We start from the raw sequence: 21,664 nt of genomic DNA on the forward strand, positions 1-21,664 counted from the left end.
TGATAGGGAAGGCCTCAACAATGACATGTAGAGATGTAAATATATTACTTGTGTTAAGTTTTACACCAGAGTTTGTTACTCCTCAAGAAAATTACTCAAGAGTTTGCTCAAAATGGGTGAAGTACTGAATTACTTGTGTATAAAAAACATGAAGGTTATGTTCACGTCCCAAAATCTAAGATTCCCCGATTTGGTGTGGCCCTTGCATAAAATTTGATGGGTCATTATCTGCCTGAGATTTGTTAATGGTCCCTTTTTAATGATGGCAACAAAGTTCCTATCAATATTTTTTAAAAGTCTTGAGTGACTTCTGTTACTGTAAGTAACATGTCATTGAACTCACTATTAACTAAAGGAGTAACTACTAAAAATAACAAGTAAACAAGTAAAAATACAGACTAAGTTAAAAAAAAATATATACACAGAACAGTACTTACGAACATACACTAAATGCCACTGTCTTAATAGAGTGAAGGTGAGCAATTTTGCAGCCAACTGTGATCAACAGTATTTTTTCATTATAGCCCATTGTCCACATGAAATTTGCCCCATTTCCCTTTCCCCATCCTGGCTGAGAGCAACATTGTTCATTATCACTGGCTTCAAGCATCGCCCATGTACTTACTATGCATCAAAGCAAAACATTTACTGAAGCTGTCAAAAAAAGCAGATATGCCGATCAATCAGAGCCCTGTAGCCTACTGTGCTGTCTTAGAGTGCTGAACTGGCATGGTGACATAACCTCGCAGTGCCTTCCACTTGGTGTATTCAGTTGTTATCAACAATGAGTGAATTCAGCATGACATCTATAACAGATGTAACTTTATTTTCAGACATCCCTCTGTGAGGATTACTCGTTTATGCCGAAAATATTTCAAATAGTGCTTTGGAATAAGACATGAAAAAATGAGGCAGTTGGAAATTTATGTGCATTGTGTTTATAATCTAGTAATTTCTTTGAAACAATTAGCTATCCAGAGCTAAGACAGAATCAGTGTTCCACAGTTGAATCCTTGCAGTCTCATGATGATCATCTTGGGATGGGAACAATGTTGCATCTGAGAAAGAGGACAAGGATAGGATTGTGACGGGTGCAAATCAGTTTTTACCAATAGATAGCAACAGACAGATATATAAATCACAAATCATGCCCAACAAGGTGGATTGGCATTTAATGCTGGAACTACTTTAAAGCCATGAAATTATCAAACATTAATGCAAATCTATGCAGCCAAGCAAAACCAAGTTGTATCTACCCAAGACGTGGTATCATGTCAAAACAGCAAATTATACACTTCCAACATGTATTGAATGTTTCCTGTAAAATGACATTCTATTCCAGGACATAATTGACTACGCATTTGAAAATAGCTTCAGTACAAATGACTGACTCTGTGCCATAATGCATGGATGTCCTGAAGGCCTTGAAGGGTAAAATGTAACAAATTTGAATCACTCACAGTTAAAAACATGTTAGTGGTTGTATCAGTAGCACTCACCCCAGCAGACCCCTCCCTGCCCATCGCTGTGGAGTCAGGCTCATCTGAGCTCGCTGGCTGCTTCGGATCACTGCCACACGTAATGGTTTCTGTAGAGTAGGAAAACATTATGATGCAGTTTACACTCTAAAATTAAAAATGTTATGAAGATCAAAATGTAACCAAGCTGTGGTTCACTCCAATAGCTTACCCCTTCACTATGTTGGACCACAGACGCAATATTCTGGAGGCTCTGGAAGTTCCCCGTGTTCACAGTCCCAAACTCGATGATTTCATCACCGACTCGAAGGCCCTGCGGAAAGAAACAACCAAACACTATACTTACAGGAGCAAAGACAGCTACTTTAACTTGACTTCATGTCACGTGAATGTACAAGAAAATCAAGTGTTCATGGTTTAGCATATCTGAAACGAATATCAGATACAAAGCCATAATTGACTCACAGCTCCACAGGCGGGGGAGCCTTGTGTCACAGCGTCCACTCGTGCAAAGGGAGGAGGCAGAGTGACTTGATGGTCCATGGCCTCTGCCTGGGCTTCTGCCTCATCCTGCTCACGCTTGGCTTTCTCTCGGGCGTGCAGCTTGTGCAAGGCTTCTTCTATCTCCACCATGATGGCCTTGTGATCATTCTGCAGGCCTGGTAAAATTGAAAGAGATAATCTACATAATAGGTTTAAAAAAAATGACAGTGGGTTGAATAAAACAATGAAAAGGTTGGTTTCCTGTGTATAAAAGATCTAATGTCACATCCAAGTGCCCACACAGTCACGATGAAGCTAGACAGTGTCGATGCGCATTCTGCTTTAAAATGAAAACGGGGGCATGGTTTTTGTATTGAAAATGTATCAGTGTGAACTTTTAACCTTACATAGCGGTGATTCACACAACAGTGGCGCCCCCTTCTAGAAAAATCTATAGATCAAATGAAAATTCATCATCTGGCCTCAGTGGTTACCCCAAACAAATGACGACACATAAAAATACCTGAATAATCATAATAACCATAACACACATATCAATACCTGAATAACCATAATAACCACAACACATAATACCTGAATAACCATAACACACATATCAATACCTGAATAACCATAATGACCGTTAACAGGCAAGTTATTGAAACTTGTACTGGCAGTAGGACGAATAACATATAATACCATATTTACCCTCTTCCCCTTGCTAAAGTATCACATTTCTTACAAGAAATGTTGTGTCTTGCTGATCTGATCTGGTATAAGTTGACATCGTCTCGTGGATAGCCTTCTGCGTCCACCAAGGAACCTTCAACTCCAACGCCTTGCTGTGAAGAGAGGGACAATTCATGTTTACACACACAATATTACCTAAAACTGTTTATGAACGACAACTTCAAGTATCTACTTGACATGCTAGCTAAGACGGTTTAGCTAGCTTAGCGTTGCGCAGCTCTAACGTAACCGATATCTGACCGAGCAGCTCGGCTAACTTACATCTTCCAAGACGTCGTAATATGCTTTTATCTGCTCTTCAATTTCGTCTTTCTTCTTAATAAGATTTCTAACGTCATCCATCGTTATTTCCGATTTCCCATCACTGTTTTCTTCTGTTAGCTTCATGGCAGCTTAGTTGTGTGTTTACGTTCCATGTAAATTACAAGTACGAGTCGTGCAAAGGTTCAAAATACCGATAACGAGGAAGACTGATGTAACGGGTACAGCAGAGGAGCCCTGATGAAAGCCACATAGTGCAATAGAATAAGAGCACTTCATCTGAAAGTTTACTAAATCAGTGAAACAATTGACATTAATCACACAGGTACTTTAGGATTAGAAGTGTTGCGTTTAAAGTCCTTGTATTTCAGGCCAATGAGGGTCTCCAACTCCATTCATTAGGTTGCTACACTTGTTATTTTATCTTTAAAGTAAGATGCATTTGCAACAGGTAGATAAATGCATCAGAGAGAAGTGTAGATTGTTTCCCTTGACATTGTGGAAAAAGGTACATTCTTTATACCATTTACTCGAGAAAAGAACATAAGTTATAATTAAACAGCTTATCAAGCAACCATAAAAACCTATTGGATTACAACTCGCAAATCCGCTAAAACTGAGCTGTAGACTAAATGCCCCACAATGAATGATCTGGTCACAGATGACAAATGAAAAACACTGGCAGTATTAAATCATATAATTCAGTGATTTTAATATAGGCTAACATATGATACAATCATTGATCGTTACGTAAACTCCTTCATGGTCTTCAGAAACTTGAACTTCAGAAAGTTGTAAACAAAGCCTCTACAAAACACAATCTTCAAAATATTGTGTTGCTACTATAGATGATCTGGTTCAATTAGTTAACAGACACAGTAGTTAGAATACATTAGAATTTTTTCTTGTCACTTCATCTTTGTACAACTACTGAAGGCAGTATGTTATTTACAATTACACACCGTTGAAAAACTTGACCAACTTGGCTAGACTAAAAAGACCCTCTGACTTGCAGTGGTCCAAGTTGATCACCTGACATTATTTTTTCCTCTAGCATATTTATTACATTTCACAGTAGTCTAGTTGTAGGCACAATTGTGTATGCTATTACAAAAAAGTGAATATTAAATCAATAAACTAAAAGAGTTGGATGATAACCCTGGTACAGTAAGTGCTGTCTAACCTGAGTGCTTGAATATTACTTCTGAGCATTGTTTACTTTTTACTAGTAACTGTTAACAAACTGGCAGTAAATAACCTCTAAACAAAACTGGAATGTACAAGGAATTGCCTTTTTTCTCAGACAGCATACAAGTGCAAATCTTTCTTATAACAGCAAATAATGTAGATTAATAATATGTACGTACTGAGTATTTTCAAATAAGTTCTGACCTGGGATTAGTGTAACATTTCTATGTCTTACATTAGTCCTCCTATTCTTCGATGCTTTACACTCATGAGCTCTAACAAAGTCATTAAAAAGTCTGACGCTTTCCACACACTGTGATACCAAATGTGAAAACAAACTTTCCTTTTAGTTTAACAACAGCTTGCTGTGGTCGCATTGTAAGTTGTGCAAACTTGACATTGAAATATAAATTTGTGTTTGTTTGGCATCTTCTCCATTAAATCTGTAGTTCCTCTGAAATACTACTTTTATATCCTATGCAATCTACTTAACTTGCTCTTGAGAATTACAAATAAAAAACGGCCAAGTACCAGATCAAACAACTGTCTTACTCTTCATATAGCTAACAGTCTGTGTCTCTTGGACAGTCATCTTGGTCCCGGAGCACCAGCACCGTCTGCTCTCTGACGTCATCCTCCTGCAGCGCTGCATCATCAGATGAAGATGAATAACTTTGTGACAGCTCCGTCTGAGCCGTTATCTCCTTCTGTACCAGAGCAGACTGGGCTGTTGCCTCATCCACTTGTGTCTGGACTGCTTGCACCCACTGCTGTAGCTGCACCTTGAGAGCGCCCATCCCTTGGTCCAGCTTTTCCTGTCTTCCTTTTAGCTCTTCTAGCAGGTGCTGTGTGTCGCTGGCAATCTGCTGCCTCTCTTTTCCTGTCGGGGCAGAGGGAGCGCGTCGCCGCAGCATGTAGCCCTCAAACTCTTCTGGACTGAGGTTGAGCGCTGGTCCATCCAGCTTTTCAATGAAGGCCACAGCACAAGACTGAAAAAAAGAGGACAAAGACAGAGGGATAAGTAATATACAAACCTCTTAACAAGGAATCCATTGGTGTTTGCTGGACCAGTACATGTTTCATTATAGATGCAATAAACTAACCAAATTTGTAAAATAGTAGCCGCTCTCTCCTGCCATCAGACTGTGAGGGAGACCAAAGCGAATCACATATTGCATGTTTGAGTGGAGTCGAGGCGGGTTGGCCTTAAGCACCACGTAAATCAGGCCAGACAGGAAGTCATCAGCATTAGCCGGTTCACTGTTTGAGGTGGAGAGAGCTTCAAAGACGTGCTGACTGCATTTGGACACACATGCAAGTTTATCCTGGGGCGCTCGTTTGGCATCCATCTCAATTATGGCTGTTAAAACAAATGGTAGAACACAGGTGAAACATTAAAGGTCAGCATTAAGGCCATGGTGAAGATGTTTACAGCATGTGTGAAACTCATTACGTTATGAGAAATGAGTCTTGTGTCGGCTTAAGTACTGAATTAGTGCATCACCTGTTATTGCAGGCAGAAAGGGGTCACCTGCGACTGCTGTCTTTTTATCAGGAAAAGGTACACTCAGCATCTGCGGAGTGACCCAGTTTAAGGACCTGCAAAGTTTATAAGACATCAGTCAACAACAGACAGGGATTTTGCTTAGAGGTTTACATTAAGAAATGGATTCAACGAATGAAGAGAAAATGTAATTTATATAAAAGTTACCGTATCCTCCTCTGGAGAGCCAGGTCCTTCTGTTCATCATCACAGCTGTCGTGGCAGAAAACCCATTTGTGCAAACGAGTCATAAGTAACTTCTCTATGTGCTCCATTATCTGAGAGACCTGAGCCTCAGAAAGACCTTGAATATAAAAAATAATAATTTGATATTTTAATGTTTGCAGAATGAAATGTGGACTGCCACAGGAGTGTTGAATTGGTCTATACTCACTGCTAAAAAATTCAGCAATATTCTGGTAGAAATCTTGCACAAGATCAGACTGCTTCTGTACTTGTAGATCCTGTGAAATGATAATCTACAGTCAGAACGGCTCAAAAATATCAAAGAGAATTTATGAGAATTGTAATGCGGTGGGATTATCATCTTAATGATGGTAAAAGAATAAAATATGAAATAGATAATTACATGGTAAGCCTCCATAGTATTGAGGAAGGCTGTACAGCGGGACTGCAAGCGCTGGGAGGGAGGGCTCCGGAGTAGCTTTAGGAAACCAGTGAAGTCCCCAGGCTCCAGGCTCTGGTAGGCTTTTAAGGCATTTGCATGGCTTTCAGAAGGCTCTACAATGACAAAAAATATTCAAGATAGAGTAACAAACTGTGTTAAACTTAGTATCCATCCATATGTCAAGCATAAATATCCTAAGCCCCAACCTCTGTTGAAACACTGTTGCTTCCTTCACTGGATTTGTTATTAAAATAGCTGTTTTTCCTCTTTTCAATTAAGGATTTTTCCCCCTCACTTTTTCAACAATTTTGTGCTCTGCTTTGCCACAGTTGGTGGTAAAGTGGTTGATGAGGAATTCTGTCACCAAGACAACAAACTCATTCCAAATGATGAAGCAAAACAAGTAGCCAATTCCATTTAACTGCTGCAAGCAACTTGTTGCAAAAAGATTAAATGTGTTAATTAATTAATGTGATTAATGTGTCTGACTTGATGCAACCGAGGATACCGACTTTCTTAAGTACAGAGAGCAGAGCAAACTACCTTGACGTTTTGGAGGCGATGGGCCACCCAAGAAAAGTCTCCTCATTGTGTTAATTCGACGACCCTTCTCCGTATTCTTCTTCTCCTCAAATTTGGAGAAGGTGAGAGGACTTCCATCGTTGCTTGGGCTACAGGGAATGACAACAGGCATAAAAACGTAAACCCTGTTTTAACAAGAGACACTTGAGCTGCCTATTGTCCCGCCATAATAACCATGATATATTAAACATAATCAGTTATGCTAATTAGATCATTGGATTAGACTGGGCTACTTAATGCATTAATTAGCAATTATTTCTATGTCAAAATGACATAACACATAGGTAGTATTAATGTGAACCCCTTATCTTAAAGCATTAAAGAGTTATAGTAGTTTTTCCTCATTAACATGCAAATTTATGAAGCAAGGTAGTCCAGGATCTAATCAAATCATCTACTCTATAGGGGAACCTGTGGTGTAAGTCTGAAGTCTCTATCATATATTGTTCTTGAGTTGTTGTGTTTCCAAGAATGTGTTGATCTACACACAGACAGACAGACGCCACCATGATGAGATAATGTCCCGCATATCATGTGCCATGGTGGCAGGATTAGAGTCAAAATGCCTATCATGACCTGGGTCTTTACCTCGCGTCCTGCCTCTGGGCTGCAGCTGCACGGTTTCTCTCTCTCCAGCACTTGGAGCAGAAGCCTTGCCATGCCGGGTTTCCATAATACCCACAGGCGTTCTTGCAGAGCAGTTCCTGCTGAGAAACTCTGATCCCTCTTTGCTTGTCTGTCCACATTGTAGAGCTCTGTCTCGGTCTCTCCTATTACTCCCACCTGTTTGGAAACAACACTCAAATTACAATCAGAGCAAAGAGGTGTGCAATAGCTTTTCAAAACAAAATTGCATGTCTGTCTCAAATAATCACTTCACAAGTTAAAGCTTACATAAGTGGCAGCTGAAAATATGGCCATGGGCAACCAGTTTGCCCAGTGTTTTTGACTGCAGGGAACACAGGTGAAGGCTTCTCAACACTGCTACTGTACATAGCCTTCTGTTGTTGTATATATCATGATGTTTTAAACTGACTCATGTTGTTTATTGTGGTTACGTTGTTATTATTTATACAGACTTGCATACTGTTTTTGCCTCTTGGCCAGGTCGTCATTGTAAATGTGGATTGGTTAACTTTCTTGGTTAAATAAATAAACCTGGCTCTGCTCGGATTATGCATAAAACTCGGTGCTGCAGTAAAGCATATTTGAACTAAGCTCTCCTCTGCAATGCTCTTTGACTGCACTGATGGTCGACTTTTTGTTGCCTTTACGTCTTTTGCACCGCCTGTATGTGACGATAGTCTACAGTTTGTATCTCCCACTAAACTCGTGCTGGGATTGGGAAACACATTTCTAGGGGATACAAATTTTGACACACAACATCTCACGCGAGCAGAGGCAGTTGGTTGGATTTAATGCTTGCGAGCTAGGAAGTGACAGACTGTCAGCTGAGCGGATTGTCGAGAGGAGTGACCGCAAATAAGCTAAGTTAGCTAGTTAGCTGGCTAACTTAACGTTAACTTACTTAGCTTGTTTGCTGACGACGGACATTTGACATCTGCTTACCGCACAAACTAATTCATTAGCAGGTTACATGAACAAAACGTATTACTTGTGTGGATAACAGTGCCGCTTGTAACACCGTGTCAACTTCCTCACCGGTCAGTCGGTGAATTCCTTATTCTTCATTCCTTAACAGTCACTTCTTTACCGGAGTCCTTATTCACTTTAACGTTACCGTGTTTGACCCTCCGCAGAAATCTAACTGTAATATCTAGAACCGAATTCCTTGACACTTCAAAGACTTTGATGTAGTTTTTGAGGGTGAAACAGAGTTGCCGAAAACGCGGCCATCAGCAGATCAGCTGCTTGTTTGACGCAGCCGGTGACACCGGAAAAGCTTGCTGAGGGGGGACAACTAACTTAGCTGCATTTTTGAGAAAGGTTAATATAGAACCTCCTTGGGTATGTCAGGGTGCATTTAATGCTTTGCACTTCAACACAGTCTATCACATTTTTTAAATCGACAGGATCAGACAGCGCCTCTCAACTGCAGACAATCCAAAGTTTGGATTGGTTTTTGAGAAATGTGGTGTAATTTTATCACCTGTAGCTTCAGGTAGTAAGCTCCCCCTACAGTTTCCAAGGTTACACAAACAGGCTGTTGATGCATGGAAGTTGGCATTTAGCAATTATCTCCCTATACAAGTATCATATGGAATAACATGTGCTTCTCAGAAACAAGCTTATATTTATGAAGGAATGGTATGATAAGGGTATGATATTTGTTTCAGATTTGATAAACACTCATGGCGAGGTTATTGGTTAGGAGGATACAACAGAGTTGTGACCCTAAATCTTTCTTTTAAATGAAGCTAGGCCTTTCATTTTCAATGTCTGTCAAAAATAGAGTACCCTGACACGTTTCTGATACCCAGTAAAGTAAAAAAACGTTTTGAACACATTTTACTGGAAATGAATGGTTTTGTTGAAAAGACAGTTAAGCCTTACAATCAATTTTCAACTTATCTTTATAATGTGTTTTTGCATGGAGGGCAGGGCAGGAGGTCGCCCAACAGAATAACATTTTTAAAAGTATTTAAGGATCAGAAACATTATTTAATGTTTGTAAAATCAAAAGTCTTGAAGGATCAAGATAATTAATAAATGTATAATTTGTAGAGTGCATAACCTCCACAACTCTAGATGGCGATAGTGAGCTAGCACTGAGGTTCAGAGTCAGTGGGTGAGTGACATGCGGTGACATGGATATAATACTTCCGTGTCGTTGTTTTTGTTGTTGTTGCATGGCTGCAGCCACATGATACTAGAGTGAAGACACTGGGGAGAAATTTTCGAGGGCTTCCCTGCCGAAAGGTTAGTGATGTTAAATTACATATTTGAGAAGACAAATGTCCAATTTCCCACGTTTACACAGATATCAAGACATTTAAAGACAACCAATTTGGAGCTTACACCTCAACAAGAACACCCCGTAGACTGTATTTTTTGTAACTAGTCTCAGTGGAGAAGAGGCAGAGGAATACGTTTTTAGTCAACATCTATCGTATCATCTATCTAAGTCGTGTAACAATGAGGGAAAAGGTTCAGGACGGCAACTTGATCCCTTCAGTCATCTGTGTTGGCCTATGTGTTTCATCAGCTGTGCGTGTGCCTAGTGTGGGATCTCCATCAACAGCCGTTTAGCAGTTTAAGTTTGTTTAATTGTTAGTGTGTGAAATAAAGTAATAAAAAAATCGCAGCCCCATGCATTTTAGATATCTCACATGTTAAATAAAATTTCAATCTGGTTAATCGTGCAGCCCTAATTCAAGATTGAGGAAAGTGTTAGGCTAGAGAAAATGAGAGACAGGGCTAGGAATTGTTGTCATGCTGCACTCTGTAAAGGTTAGGTGTATAGATATGTGTGTGTATGCATGCATGGTTATTTTTCTGCATATGCTATTAAACTGTTTGGTTACGGTTAATTCCCCGTTCCCACAGTACAGTTACCGGATTTATGCATTTGCAGATGCCTAACATCCGGCAGATGGCCAAGAGGGAGAGGAAGACGCAGCAGTGGGCCCCGGCAGCAATGGAGCAGGCCATCGAAGAGGTGCGGGCGGGCAGGTGCAGTGCCAGGCAGGCAGCCAAGGTCTTCAAGGTGCCCAAGTCCAGCCTGTGTGACAGACTCAGTGGAAAGGTGACTTCTGGCTGCCACATCGGCCGGAGCACCTACCTGTCCACTGAAGACGAGAATTCCCTGGTGGACTACTGGTTGTACTCCGCCAGCCACGGGTTTCCAGTGACGAAGCCACAGGTCCTGGCCCACGCTCTGGCCATCTACAACCTCCGCCACCCGGACGACCCAAAGACCACCCTTGGCCAGACGTGGTGGATAAATTTCCGGGAGAGGCACCACCACCGCCTCGGGACCCTGGACGTCATTGACCGTGGTAAGGCGGCCTGCACCAAGACGGGACCCATAGAAGACTACTTCCACCTGCTTTCCAAAATCATGGAGGAGCACGGGTTGAGGGAAAAACCCCGTCAGATTTACAGCTGTGACAAGACAGGGTTTCTGGTGGTTAACGTGTCCCGGGCGACAAAACATGCCAACAAGCTGGTTGAGGAAACGAGGGAGTGCATTACTGTCCTTGCCTGCTTCAATGCAGCTGGGGAGGACGTCCCCCCTTTTATCGTCTATAAGGGGACCTACCCAGTGGGACCATACAACAAGGAGGGCGTCCCCCACTCCCTCTATGGGAAGTCGCCGGCAGGACACTTGGACTCTACACTCTTTAGGAAATGGTTTGTCAAACATTTCCTGAAGTATGCCACACAGCAGCGCCCGCTGTTGCTCGTCTTGGACGGCCACCAGTTACACCTGGATCCTGAGCTGGTCCGGGCCGCACAGAGGGAGGGAGTCTTCCTCCTGTGCCTGCCGCCTTGTACCTCTCACATCCTGCAGCCGCTGGATGTGAATTTCTTTGTACCCTTGAAGACAGATTTCGTCAGACTCATGGGACCTCTGTCTGTTGTTTCCAAGAAGGACTTTTCAGTGGTTTTCAGACACTCATACCAGAGGGTAAAGGATCGGCGGCGGGTGGAGGCAGGATTCAGGAACTGTGGTCTTTACCCTTTGGATCCCACGGCCGTTGACTGTTTGCAGGTCAAAGAGGACGCCTCTCCAGGCCCGCCTGCTGCTGCACCTTCACCCAGGCGTCCACCTGTTCCAGTCGAGGCCCCACTGCAATTATTTTCTCCTTAGTTGGGTGTCATTTAACATTTTCAAATTTCATATCATTGTTCTTCCATGTGGTATGTTAATGGTTTTTTTTACTCCTCTCGCAAATATCTTCTACCCTTCCAATGTCACAAGTTTTGAATCACTAGGAGACTACAAACACACTCAATAAGTCACTAGAAGTCCATTCATTTCCTATAGAGCTGAGCAACCAGGGAAACTTGTCTGATGTGTGGATGGTGAACAAGCTTGTCGACCAAGAAAACTTGGCCACAGCTGAACATTGGCCGCCGAATCAGATTTCCACGCTTTCTTGTTTCTGTACCAATGTGATTTAGTTTCAGTGAGTAGTTTTAGTGGAAAATAGTCAATTTTTGATTAATACTACCCAATGAGTGCTTGCTAGCTAACTATATTAACTCGATTACATCAAAGTGATGTAATGTTACCAAAGGCAATATCAAAGCAGCAAAAATACATGATTTGACTGTCAAAACTTTGTAGCTGCAGGAGACGACTACATAGATGCAATCAGAGCCTCTCACACCGCCTTCAATAAGTCAGAATAGAGCCACTCATCAACCAGTTGCTCGCAGTGTGAACGCACATCAGTTGTCTAGTAAGTTAAATACGATGATTTGGTGCACTTTTTGGTGATGTCCACCTTCCTTTCTTGACAAATGCTTTATAGTGTACATTGTCTTTGTGTTCCTCTGCATTTCTACAAAAATCCTATGTTCAAATAAAAAGTAATGGACGCATATTTGGCTTGCTTTTTTCTTTGATCTCTGTTTGGCAGGTGACACAATGTATTCAGAAAATTGACATTTGTGTAAAACACATGAAAATCCTAGTCAAAACTAGGTATACATTTTTTTAATAATGAAAAACAAAGCTGTATAGTTTTAGTCATTTTAAACATCAAAATATTTAATTATACAGTGAGTATTAATAATGTATATAAAAATGTATGTCTACTTTTGAAATAGGCTGTATATGGCATCTTCTAAAGGTCTATATAACTACACATATATGGGTGAAAAGGACATTTTAGGAAAACAATTTTCTTTTCTTTTACTATTCTTTGTTTTCACTTTAGTACTAATCACAACGCTTCAAGGGTTCGTCAATAAGGGCTTTATTTTGAAAAGTTTGACCGGAAGACGTATTTTTTTCTGGCTGACTTTACACGCGTCCTCCCCTCTGCCCAGCAACGGTAACTAGGCAACAAGATGCTTTGCAAAAGACGTGGAAGTGCTGGTTGAGGTTGATCCCATACATACCTAGCTAGATAGCTTTGTAAAATCTACTATTTTAATCGAACATTAGAATTTAGCGCATTACGGAAGCGTTGATGCTGTATTAATGGTTTTTTGGTCAATTTAATATTTTAAACTGTTGTAACGTTACTTTTTACTCTTTTGCCATGCATCTGGTTAGCGTTAGCCAGCAGTTAACTTAGCTAGCTAACATAGCGAACTTAGCATTGAAGCAGGGTAGTCAACTGAAGAGCAGCAGAATCAGAAACTGTGACATTAATCGGTCCAAAAGGTGAAGTGTGTGGTTAGTTATCATGTCAGATGCTGGAGCTGAGAAAAATGAGCCATTGACAAGCCGTGAAGAGGAAGAGCAACAAGACACAGGCAGTGTGGAGGAGGGCAGGCATCCAGACAGCGATGAAGAGGAGCAGAGCAGTGAGGAGAGAGAGGAGAGTGTTGGAGGGAGGATTGGGGAAACGGAGACAGATCAGCCCAACATGACCGGGGATTCAGTCTCTAAAGTCTACACTGCAACCACAGAGACACTGTTGCCAAAGGAGAAGATAACTCATGCTAGAGCACACGCATTGGTAAATAAGTATATCTTGTTATTGTCAGTTCAAGCTAAAATGTATGTGTAAATTTGTATCTTGACGCTGTACAGAGGTCCAGGAAAGAATTTCACCTCAAACAAAATGCCTATCATAGCAAGCTATATTTGGCCTTTCACTGGCTTGTGACTCAACTGTGAATTTGTTAATCGTCCAGACACTGGAATGGGTCTTTGGGATGAATCACGTCCTTCCTGTCTTCAGTCTGCAGGACCACGATCAGCTAGTGATCCTGTATGCCGGCACCCATGTTGGTGTCATATACAATCACACCTCAACCTCCCAGCACTTACTTCAGGTAAAAATCACCTTCAGCTTCAGTTTTTTGACTTGCTAAACCTGAGGAATCTGTAATTAGAGGGAGTTCCGATTGAAGTCAGTGCTATGGATAGTCTGCATAGTTCTGGATAATGATTGATAATCACAATGTGTGGGTGTCAATGTAGATTTTATATAGCCTATACTCATCGTTAGAAATCATTCTCTGTAGGGTCATGGCAGCCCCATCACTTGTTTGTGTGTGAGTGAAGACAGACGCTGGCTCGTAACAGGAGACACAGGGCAGAAAAGCCTGGTTATCATCTGGGACTCCTACTCTGGGTAATGCTCGATTCTACATTCTACATTCTCAATTCGATGCTTTATTTATACATTTTTGTTCTTGATTCTAACCACACATATGACAAATGTTCCAGTATTCCTGTGCATACGATGTTTGATTGCCACCCTGAGGGGGGAGTCGTAGCTTTGGCGTTGTCAAAGGACAGCAAACATCTGGTGACTCTCGGGGCCGGAGAAGTTCAGGTGAGTGTGACAATATGGCTGGTCTAGACAGATTCACTGAAATACTTAAAACAGTGTAAACACCAAACAGTGTTGACATATTTTATTTCTGCTCTTGTCTTAGTTGCATAGTTTAGTCTATATTTGTGTACATAAACAATCAAGGAACAAAGTGAGTCAAGATTATGATCGGTGGTGTCATCAAGCAACACTTTTTGATCCTGCTACATTGATGATGAATAGAAGACAGACTTTGTGGACTCTGACAGTACTTACAGTGATTTTGAAGTGGGGTCCATACTTTTTCTCCGGAGCTGTTCACACCTCCATAAAATGAATCTTTTTTGAGTGTCACAGCACCAGCAAACACTGTGTGACTGCATAGTTTCTTACATTTTACACGGGACAGTTCCAAAAAGTGTCTCTCATTCACAATATTGATTGAACTGTCCACTATCAAAGGGATAACATAGGTGAATTCTATTGTAGAGTGGAATTAATGTTAAAATTATTTGAATGAAACTCACTTCAATTCAGTAAGCATTAAACAGTAAACATTATGTACTTTATACACTTCTCTCTTCATTACACACTTTTGTCTTTCTAGAGCAAAGCTTTTTAGAGTAAATTTTCAGTGTTGACATGTGAAATGCCTTACATACAGTATATGCTAGTTGATAGTGACCAGAGTGATCTTTTCACAGCGTGTGTGTATTTGGGATTGGACAAATGGAACAGAAAAGCCTCTGTGGTTTTCTGAACTCAGTTCTAAACATGGTTTTCAAGTAAGTCATATTTTTATCTTAGTTTTACATTTAATTTTCATGTAAGTGTGTGGACATGGTGTCCGTGAGATGAAATGTTCTGATTTGAGTTTTTTTTCAGAATTACATCATTTTTAATCCAAATGATAGCACTCAGCTGCTCAGCAGCAGTGATAGCCAAGTGTTGTTTTACGAAAGGGTAAGTGCCACTGTTCTCTTCCCTTTCCTTTGTGGGCCTAATACAGTTGTTAAGTGTTTGTACAGAGTGCAATAATCAGCCATTCTATTTTCAGAGCCAGGGGAGTCTGGAATACTTTGCCCCGAGCCTTGACAACAAGGTAGATATTCATCAAAATTTTATAGAAGATGTCATTGAATTGCCAGAGATGGTTTTGTCTTTTATGGCAATCAGTAATTTCATGATTAGTTTACTCTGTTCCATCTGCCCACCAGTGCATTGCAATGATGCAACCACCAATGGATTTGTTCTCATTAACTCACCCTCTTCACTGGTGTCTCTCCTGACCTTTCTCAGACTTTCAGCAGGGTTGTGGGCTCACTCAGCCAGTCGGTGTTTCACTGGAAGCCGCTCCAGGCCCTGACAGCCACTGCAGCAGGTAACCTTGTGCTGTGGGATATGATGAAAGACTCTGCTGCAAGCCACAGCCTCATCAGAAAGGCCATTAAGCTCGTCCCCCTCCAGAGAGATCCGATCACTGTGCTCACCACAACTGACAGGTGTTCAGAGACAGAAATGTTCATAGTTAATGCATTGTATATGTACCATGTAAATATTGGTCTCTAATCTTTGCTTGTGTGTTCTTTAATTTCACAGCTGCATCGTAACAGGTGACACACAAGGCCATATAAAATTTTATGATGAAAACTTCAAGCTCCTCAGCTGGTACGGTGAATTCAGCCTGGACGCTATTGCATCCATCTCCTTTTCCAAAGAGTGCGCATCCAGTTGTACACAGGGATACCTGGGGGACTGCACTCTGGAGGCCAAACCATTCGTTATCAGGTATAAGAAATATACCATGTTATGTCGCCAGTATAAACTGGCAAAACTGTATCACACAGCAAAATAACCAACCCCAAAAAGTGCTTGTCACCAAACTTACTAAGCTGACCCCTCTCTCTTCCTGCAGGAACTTTGTTGTGTCCACAGTCAGCTCAACAGTAGTACATGTGAATGCAGAGGGTGGCGTGCCTCAGATCCTGTTACATGAACATTGTGAGCCTCTGCATGCAGTGGCCTGCCATCCCAAACAGCCAGTTGTTGTCATGGGCAGCCACAGTGGCATTTTAAAGATGTGGGACTATAACAGCAAACTGACCATCACCAGCAGGGTCTTTGAGACAGAGAAGGAGATTCAGTATATCGCCTTTGACCCCCAAGGTAACCCTCCATATGCTTCTGTTTGTCTTTGACGTTACAACAAACAAATGGCATTAATTTATCATTACATTCTGCAATGTAAGAGCCACTGTCTGTGTCTCTGAACAGGATTTTACCTGGCTGTTGGCTTTGGCAGTGGAGCTCTCCACATACTGGATCCTTGTACTTTACAGGGCGATTCAGAAGAATGTTTCAGTTACACTCAAGACAGCATCCATCACATCGCTTTCTCCTTAGACTCCACTTATCTTGCCACTGCGGTGAGCAAATCCTTCTTATTTATTCTAGACTTCCGTCAATGTAATAGGTCTGAAATTAGTTACTGGCTTTATTTGCTTAGTTGATTTGTGTGACGGGTTCTGATTTTGTGAGACTGAGCAATATCTCCACAAAGATGCACATGCTGAAATCTGAGAAGATTTTGTTACAATAATACAGTGCAATAGAATTTAGTAACAACAGTATCGACAAGCTTTCTTGCAGTTCTGAAAAACTATTTGTTCAAACATGAGGTGTTTAGCAAACAAAGCTGAACAGACAGTGAATGTATGCCACAGTAATCAATACACTTGAAATTCAGATTGGGCTCAGATTGTGTCACATTAGGCACTTTGCAGGACTTGTTTAGGATTTAGAAAACGGGTTGTTGCTCTGATTGTAGATTGCAAAACTATAGCTATATACAAATAATATACTTTGTGAGTTTTCATAACTTAAAGTATGACATATTTGATTTTTTGTCCTTGCTCTGATGCCACTGTCAGGATGCTGGGAAAGCAGTGACGGTGTTGCGCTTGCAGACCGATAATGGGTTGCTGCGCTGGAAGTATGTAGGCAGACACCACTCCCACTACAAGCCCGTCACAGACCTTCTGTTTGGGGTGCACCTGGACAGCACCCAGCCCAGACTGCTTTCTCTGGGTACGGACCGCAGACTGGTGAGTCCCCTTTAGGACTTTGTGGACTCTCTTATGCCTTTGTTCTTTATTCCAACTAGTCAGCACGCACCTAGTCTGACATTTCTGAATCTGTGTGTGTGTGGGACTGCGTAACAGGTGGAGTATGATCTGGACCACAGCGATAAGGACCAGCTGCTGATCTTAAGCTCAGAGCACATTGAGCAAAGCGCTGTGCCCACTTGCATGGCTTGGTACCCGCCCCTCACCACAGAGCAGTTTCTCCTCACTGCCTCGGACCAATACAAGATGAAGCTTTTCAACAGCACTACCAAGATGTGCAGGTCTGTCAAATGCTTCAACAAGATAATCATTTATGAGTAATGCAGTTCTCTGATTCTCGCCACTGTCAATACTAGAAAAATTGATCTTGTGTATTTTTCACAGAAAGACTCTCCTTGGCCCAACATATGGCTCTCCAGTTGAGAAAATAGTGGTTCTTCCCATGTCTAAGGAACATGACACAAACTCTTACTACCTGGCGTACATCACAAAGGACAAGGTCGGTGTTTTTTTAACTAACCTGGTTCATATAGTTCGAATTGATTTGTTATTCAATTGCTCGATTATGGCTCAGTGTCGTGGTCAGTTGAGTATTTGTGAATTTAGTCAGATTGAATTTAATACATTGTAATTTTAATTGAAAATCAAAATAGAAGTAGTAACTTGAATTTCTATTGAATGAAATCCAAATTAAATTTCAGGGAAAATCAAACGATTCATTAGATTATGGCATCCACACCTAGAAAGCCTCTATAGGTTAAGTCAGGGAAGTGTGAGGGAAATGTGCTAAAATAAATAAATGCTTTTTAATTTCCATAAATTAAGTTGTGCCTCCTTAAAGCAAAATGGTGAAATGTCAATATTAGGGATGGGACGATATGCTTATCTCACGATACGATTCGATACACGATATTGGTTTCACGATTCAATACAACCACGATACGATGTAATAAATAAAAGTTCATTGACAACAAAGTATGACTGTGCAGAATTATGTTTATATGTGAGCCACAAATCTTTCTAGCAATGGCATTGGCTTGCTAGAATGTAAACAACAATGTAAAAATGTCATTACAAAGTGTATATAATCACTGGAGAGCTTGTGAAAATAATTATTGTCACATTTTTGTATTGCAATATATTGAATTTGGATATATTGTCCCATCCCTAGTCAATATCAAAATGAGTTGGTGAACTGAACTGGAATTTTCAGTCATATGCACAACTCACTCCTGTATTGAGCCCGATGCTGTTCCACAAGACACAGTAATTCTGATTATTGATGTTATGAGTCAGAATGTTTTGTTTTTCTTCAAGGTGGGTCTCCAGGTTTTGCCCCTCGACGGAAACCCCTACAAATCCAGTGCCTTGATTTGCCATCCGACAGGCGTGTCTGCTGTGGCCTGCTCCTACGACGGTCGATTTGTTTTCACCGCCGGGGGATCCGACTCCACCGTCTTATCGTGGGAGATTAGCCGAAAGTAAGGGTTAATGTACCAACCTGGGAAACAGAAGGCATGTACGGGCAGCTTACTCATGTTTTCTGCAGTTAATAGTCTCTAAGTTGTTTTCTTGTTGTGAACACAGTGCTTTGGAGGCGGCAGCCACCCTGGGAGGAAAGGACCTGGTGCCCTTCTACACTCTTTTAGAGGGAGGGAGAGAAGGGGAGTTCTACAGAGTGAGTCAAAACTTTCTCCATCACATTTTGATCGCTATTAGTTTCATATTGGAACTGGTTTAATCCCATTCCCGAGAACAGCTGAGTCTGTTTTATTGAACAGCCACTAATTACTCCCATAGCTAGAAATTAGAAACATTTGTCCTATTTCCTAATCTGGTTATGGTTGTGCATTAAGTGTTTGCATTTTGATTTAGTTTGTTTTCAGAATTAGTTTCTTAGTTTTAGATTTGTTTTTTTCAGAAATATTTGGTTTTACAGAGTTTAGTTTCAATTTACATTTTAGTATTTCAGCGGCCAATGTGCTGATAGAACCTGATTTCTCTACACACTGACAGAGAATTACATTTGGACTGGTATAATATGTACCAGTTAGTTGATCTGATGTTTCCAGCAATTTATGTTGATTTCTGTTTTACTTCTATTTGTTTTGAAGGCAAAGATAATAGTTTCAGTTTTGTCACTTTGTCACTCTGTCAACTTTTCAGAGGCATTTCTGTTGGCAAAGCCTTTGATTCTGACCTTTTCTGCCTTTAGGAAATGGAGGACTTTTTCTATTACTGCCAACTACGTAATCAAGGCATCGACTCCATGGAGGAGCGACAGGTGTCTACCAAAATTCCCCTGGCACAGGTGCCTTTTGTAATGAGGGCTCTAGGCTTCTTCCCTACGGAGCAAGAGGTACAGTGTGTATAAATGAAGTTGAAGATGTGCTTCTTTAGCGAATCTGTCAGCAGAGTCCTTTTATGTAACTTCATCTGACCATAAAAACAGATTGTAGTCTAACTTTTCGCACCTCACTTATGTAATAATGACACTCAATACATTCACAGAATACCTACAAAAGTACATCATCGTAGTCAATGAATCTTCATTTTATTTTCGCCAGCTAGAAGACATGCAGAATGAGGTCAAGTTCAGCAGGTATGCCGAAACTGGACAATACGTGACCAACATAAACCTGGAGGAGTTCATCAAGCTGTACGTCAACCACCGGCCAGCCTTCGGCATCTCCAGCGACGAGCTCAGTCAGGCTTTTCACGTCCTGGGCGACTGCGATCGGACGGGAGAGCCTGCGCTGCAGAGACACCAACTGCTGGAGCTTCTTCAGGTCAGAGGTACGCTGCGAGCCAATAAGTCAGAACAGGCGTGATTTAGCTCAGTCTGCCTGTTTTCATGTGGGAGGCTGAATTTCTGTGACACGATGACCGCTTTTTAGTCAGATTAATCAGGATCTTCTATTCTCACGTCAGCATACAGCAGAGGTGTGACCAAGTCAACTTTGCTCGAGTCCCAAGTCAGTCTCAAGTCTAAATGTAGAACACCAAGTCAAGTCCAAGTCAAGTCCATGTCATTAATGTCAAGTCTCAAGTCTAAATGTAGAACACCAAGTCAAGTCAGAACATATCAAGACTCCAGTATCAATTTAATATCTTAAAGAAAACAAAATATCTAGGACTTTTCAATGCAATATGGTTTTAATAGGATAAAAACTTGGTAAGAGCATCATGAAGTCAAAGTCAAGTCCGAAGTCACCAGAACCCAAGTCAAGTCTCAAGTCAAGTCTCAAGCAATTAAAAATGTGACTTGAGTCTGACTCGAGTCCAAGTCATGTGACTCGAGTCCCCACCTCTGGCATACAGACCATATATTTCATTTTAAACTGCAACTGCATCATTTCGATATGGTCTTCGACAGGGGAACACATGACCGAGGATGAGGTGGCGGAGTGTTTTACTACACTTTTAGGCCTCGGTGCAGAAGGCGAAAGATCTGGGCCTGACGCCAGTGGATTGGAAAGTATGTAAACAATCAGTAACAATAAAGTCATAACCTAAATATTTAGATGTTGAAATCCATCCATCACCTTTTGATGTGTGTGTGTTGTGTGTGTGTGTGTGTGTGTGTGTGTGTAGACTCAGAATATTTGCTGGAGAGTGCTATCCCAGATGAGATATCCATGGAGACATTTACGAGTCACATCCTGGGCTTCCTGTCCTGTGCAGAGGAGGAGAGCAGCGAGTCGTCGCCTCCAGAGTGAAGGAACGCTGATGCTCTGCTTCAGTCTCAGAGCTGACTTGTATTCATGAATAACTTTTCAGGTGTTTAAATAAATTTCAGGTGTTTCTTTTCATAATTTGCCATCATATATAAGTTGGCCAAAGAATGATGTATGAGTGAAAAAAATCAATAAAGGGATTTAGTTGAACATGATGTTATTACCTGTAAGAAAAATGAATGGAACAAACAAATAAACAAAGAATAAATACATACATACAAGATAGATACATGGTGTGTATGGAAGTAGAACAAAATGGTTATTGTTTTTTTTAAAGAGGTGATCCAATTGGCATAGGCTATATATTATTTGTGCACAACTAAACAAGTAAAATAAAATAACAGAGCTCTATAGTCTGTATAATTATTCTCCCCCTTAGCTTCATATGGGTAAACTGCCACATTGAAACGTTGTTCAACATTCCATATATTGTTATATATACATAATTTTTAGAGGTTTTGAACAAAAACTTTCATAATTGTTATA

At 41.0% G+C, this 21,664-nt stretch overlaps 4 protein-coding genes across 4 annotated transcripts; 2 read left to right on the top strand and 2 right to left on the bottom strand.

The window, feature by feature from the left end:
* Nucleotides 1–805: 805 nt before the first annotated feature.
* On the bottom strand, nt 806–3,126 carry psmd9 (proteasome 26S subunit, non-ATPase 9). The gene is made up of 6 exons (XM_071920401.2): nt 2,973–3,126; nt 2,704–2,803; nt 1,944–2,137; nt 1,690–1,791; nt 1,500–1,588; nt 806–1,058 (listed from the first exon to the last, which is right to left on the bottom strand). Exons 1-6 carry the CDS (start codon nt 3,096–3,098, stop codon nt 1,031–1,033), a joined length of 639 nt encoding a protein of 212 aa, XP_071776502.1. The 5' UTR covers nt 3,099–3,126; the 3' UTR covers nt 806–1,030.
* Nucleotides 3,127–3,673: 547 nt separating this feature from the next.
* Nucleotides 3,674–8,761, bottom strand: LOC139928026 (rab5 GDP/GTP exchange factor-like). Its single transcript, XM_071920370.2, has 9 exons — nt 8,576–8,761; nt 7,502–7,696; nt 6,875–7,002; nt 6,293–6,444; nt 6,098–6,167; nt 5,872–6,007; nt 5,665–5,759; nt 5,264–5,520; nt 3,674–5,149 (listed from the first exon to the last, which is right to left on the bottom strand). The coding sequence occupies exons 2-9, from the start codon at nt 7,657–7,659 to the stop codon at nt 4,724–4,726; spliced, it is 1,422 nt and encodes a 473-aa protein (XP_071776471.1). The 5' UTR covers nt 7,660–7,696; nt 8,576–8,761; the 3' UTR covers nt 3,674–4,723.
* Nucleotides 8,337–12,392, top strand: LOC139928027 (uncharacterized). Its single transcript, XM_071920371.2, has 3 exons — nt 8,337–8,505; nt 9,734–9,793; nt 10,449–12,392. The coding sequence occupies exon 3, from the start codon at nt 10,449–10,451 to the stop codon at nt 11,685–11,687; it is 1,239 nt and encodes a 412-aa protein (XP_071776472.1). The 5' UTR covers nt 8,337–8,505; nt 9,734–9,793; the 3' UTR covers nt 11,688–12,392.
* An 844-nt stretch (nt 12,393–13,236) lies between these two features.
* Nucleotides 13,237–21,191, top strand: cfap251 (cilia and flagella associated protein 251). The gene is made up of 21 exons (XM_071920382.2): nt 13,237–13,292; nt 13,377–13,512; nt 13,691–13,831; nt 14,024–14,133; nt 14,229–14,337; nt 15,021–15,101; nt 15,202–15,279; nt 15,374–15,418; nt 15,616–15,818; nt 15,916–16,104; nt 16,232–16,482; nt 16,591–16,742; nt 17,247–17,420; nt 17,538–17,722; nt 17,826–17,940; nt 18,759–18,922; nt 19,029–19,119; nt 19,657–19,800; nt 20,009–20,237; nt 20,818–20,907; nt 21,042–21,191. Exons 1-21 carry the CDS (start codon nt 13,237–13,239, stop codon nt 21,158–21,160), a joined length of 2,862 nt encoding a protein of 953 aa, XP_071776483.2. The 3' UTR covers nt 21,161–21,191.
* The last annotated feature ends 473 nt before the right edge of the window (nt 21,192–21,664 follow it).

This window comes from Centroberyx gerrardi, chromosome 8 (genome assembly GCF_048128805.1).
Source record: "Centroberyx gerrardi isolate f3 chromosome 8, fCenGer3.hap1.cur.20231027, whole genome shotgun sequence".
Classification (NCBI taxonomy): Eukaryota; Metazoa; Chordata; class Actinopteri; order Beryciformes; family Berycidae; genus Centroberyx; species Centroberyx gerrardi.